Raw genomic sequence first — 3,508 nt, forward strand, 5'->3', positions numbered from 1 at the left:
GATAAGACATATAACCAACCCAAATCTCCATGAACAGATATATGGGTTGAAAAAGGGTGGCACATATACACCTTGGAATACTACTCAGCCATAAAAACCCATGAGACCCTAGCATTTGACAGAAAGTGAATGAATATGGAAGCTTTAATGCTAAGTGAAGCAAGACAGACTATGAAAGAGGGACATTCTATGTCTCTCAATATATACCCAATGTCTGTACTCTATGGCAGAAACTGAAATATTGAAAGTACAAAGACATGGAGAACAATTGTGGATACAAGCAACAGTGTGGGGGGAGAGTGGGAAAGGGGGGAGGATGAGAAGGAGGGAATCAAGGGAAAAGAGAAGTAAGCAAACATTTAATGAAAACAAAAATAGAAAATTATCTGTTGATAACATATATGGTAGTATCTTTGATTGGGCTAATATACAGTGTATTAATTAGGGGTAAATTTATTTGGTATGTTCTAATAGTGTACAGTGATTGAACGTAAAAAATTAAATAAAGAAGAAAAAAATTGAAAACATGATTACCATGCTCTGATTTAACAATCATGATATCTGACTTTGAGGTAAGGTCTTGCAATCACTGGCTCTCCTGGAAAAACAATCCTTATAGCTTCCCTCCTAAATATCTTCTCAGAGCCCTCTTTATATCTTTATTCCTCAGACTGTAGATGAAGGGGTTCCGTAAAAAATTAAATAAAGAAGAAAAAAATTGAAAACATGATTACCATGCTCTGATTTAACAATCATGATATCTGACTTTGAGGTAAGGTCTTGCAATCACTGGCTCTCCTGGAAAAACAATCCTTATAGCTTCCCTCCTAAATATCTTCTCAGAGCCCTCTTTATATCTTTATTCCTCAGACTGTAGATGAAGGGGTTCAGCATGGGAGTGACCACAGTGTACATCACCGAGGCTGTTGCACTTGAGTGTGAGTTGTGGGTGGCACCAGCACTAAGGTACACGCCTAGGATTGTGCAATAAAATAAGGAGACAACTAAGAGGTGAGAGGCACAGTTGGAAAATGCTTTGTGCTTCCCCTGAGCTGATGAGATTGCACAAATGGAGGAAACTATCTTAGAGTAAGAGTAAAGGATCCCAGTAAAGGGACTACCAGCCAGCACCCCAGCTGCAAAATAAAGCACTATGTCATTAATTAAAGTGTTGGAGAAGGCTAGGTGGATCAGCTGATTAAGTTCACAGAAAAAGTGAGGGATTTCCACATGTGTACAGAAGGACAGCCGCAATGCCATTAAACTATTTGATAGTGAATTCAGGACACTTATGAACCAGGACAACAGAACCAGCAACACACAGAGCCTGGGGTTCATAATGACCATGTAATGCCGGGGATGACAGATGGCCACATAGTGGTCATAGGCCATCACAGCCAAAAGGAAGTTTTCCAACCCTCCAAAAAGTATGAAAATGCATGTCTGGGTGATGCAACCTGCATAGATGATGACCTTGCTCCATGTCTGGATGTTCACCAACATCTTTGGGATGGTGGGGGAGGTGAGACAGATGTCATAAAAGGAAAGATTGGAGAGGAAGAAGTACATGGGGGTGTGCAGGTGGGAGTCTGAGATGATGGCCAGGATGATGAGCAGGTTTCCAATCACAGTGATCAGGTACATGGAGAGGAACAGCCCAAAGAGGAAGGGTTGCAATTCTGGTTCTTCAGAAAATCCTCCAAGAAGAAATTCTGCAATTTGTGTGTCATTTCCTGGCTCCATGTGGTTGAAGTAACTATTAAAACAAAAGACAGAGTGTTAACATCACACAAGCAAGTATTACATGCTAGAATGCGATCACTTACATTCTACAGTCAAGACACTAGTTTCTAAGTGTTGCATATGGAATGCTTCCTTTTACATGATACTTGTGAGAAACATTATGAATTTCTTTCCAACACTCAAGCTATTCTCAAGAGGTCATGTACTCCACAATCATAATGAAAAGAAAAATAGAAATTATTTCATGCATTTGAGAAATATAAATGGAATGTTGGCTATGTTCTAGGCACTCTGTAGAGCACAAGTAAGCAATACTGAATAACAAATGGATGGCTAGGGATGGAGGGCTAGCAGGGGGAATGGTGGTCAAGGTGTCTGGATTCCAACATGGTCAACTGCAGGTCAAGTCTCAGACCTCACAGCTTGAAAAATACACTGGGCATGTGTGAGAGTGTGCCCAAAATCCCAAGAGGACCATGGAGGAGGAGAGATTGCTATGTGGCCATCCCACTTTCTCTCTCTGCCTCTCTTTATCTCTCTCTGGTGAGTGCACATGCCCTATTGCAAAAACCTTAAAATAAAAAAAGAGTAGGATGCAGAGAAAAAATAGAAAATAAGGCATTTGTGGGACACAGACATGGTTTATTACCTGTTAATGATGAGGTGTATAGTATTTTCAACTGAACTGGTCTGAGGTGTATTTCATGTTGGGTAAACTCTCTTTATAAGCTAAATGATGTATTTGATTGAAGATATAAAAACTAGAAATAAATGAATAAATAAATAAAACTAAAAAATAGAGAAGATAGACATATATTTAACTAAAATTTAATACTTTTTTGTGGCCAAAAAATCTCCCCAAAGTCATTTCCAAATATCAAAAAATCACTTGAAATGCTGATAACAGTATAAAAATTGGCATAAAGTAAACATAGGTAGATTGATATCTTGTGTGTATATATGCTCAAACTCAGTTATAATTTAAGAAAACAATATGAAATCCCATTCACAACTCAGCCTGGTAAAATGTTTAGGAGCTGTCATATTGACTTCTGTTGGAGTTTTCTTTTTAATTTTAAAGTTTTATAAAGCAAAAGTTACAGAATTTAAAAATAGCTTTGTTATAATTTATAACTTACATATAGTAATTGTGCATAGTTATGAGTTATGGTGTTGTTTTTAAAAGCATGTGTCTTCCCCTTCTACTTTCTTCTGTGCTGTGAGCTGTGGAATTTTCCCCACTATTTCATCTGTCAAAGTAATTGCTCATGGTTTCAGACTTTCAGATGTTTGTCAAAATGGATCAACTCCTGACCTGTTATCCCCTTTTAAGTTCTATTATAAATATATTACCTTTTATATGTCATTTCACTGGGTTCTATTACTGGAACAGTATCTCTGAAAGAAAAGTCTCTGTGTAAAATTGTGGCTTCCTTCCTGAAAGGTTGTCAATGGAAACTGATGCTCTGTCTCTGGAGAAAATAGCAGGAGTGGAGTGTGGGTTCTTGAGACAGACTTAGGACAGTGAAAGAAATAACCATGTTCTATCCAGCCCAAGTTTGCAAATACTGACGGACAGCCTTGGAAGAGATAATTATAGCTCTGTATCTCTGCTCATTAAGCACATTTTCCTCTTATTACTCCAAACCCTGAGTACATTCCCTGTGAGACATTGCTCTGAGCAGAAAGTTAAATTTTCCCTCCAGATCTTTGTTCTCAAGAGACAGAGTTAAAAAATTAAGTGAATTCAGTACTTGGTACTCCT

The 3,508-nt window shown here is 38.0% G+C and overlaps 1 protein-coding gene across 1 annotated transcript; it reads right to left on the reverse strand.

Moving 5' to 3' along the window:
- Nucleotides 1–813: 813 nt before the first annotated feature.
- On the reverse strand, nt 814–1,743 carry LOC106733817 (olfactory receptor 7A17). Its single transcript, XM_014583966.1, has one exon. It carries the CDS (start codon nt 1,741–1,743, stop codon nt 814–816), a length of 930 nt encoding a protein of 309 aa, XP_014439452.1.
- Nucleotides 1,744–3,508: the final 1,765 nt, after the last annotated feature.

This window comes from Tupaia chinensis, unplaced genomic scaffold (genome assembly GCF_000334495.1).
Source record: "Tupaia chinensis unplaced genomic scaffold, TupChi_1.0 Scaffold145243_1, whole genome shotgun sequence".
In the NCBI taxonomy this organism is placed as follows: Eukaryota; Metazoa; Chordata; class Mammalia; order Scandentia; family Tupaiidae; genus Tupaia; species Tupaia belangeri.

Bases quoted from the DNA above. Each gene is read 5' to 3' on its own strand.
- LOC106733817 (XM_014583966.1), bottom strand. From the start codon at position 1,743: ATGGAGCCAGGAAATGACACACAAATTGCAGAATTTCTTCTTGGAGGA.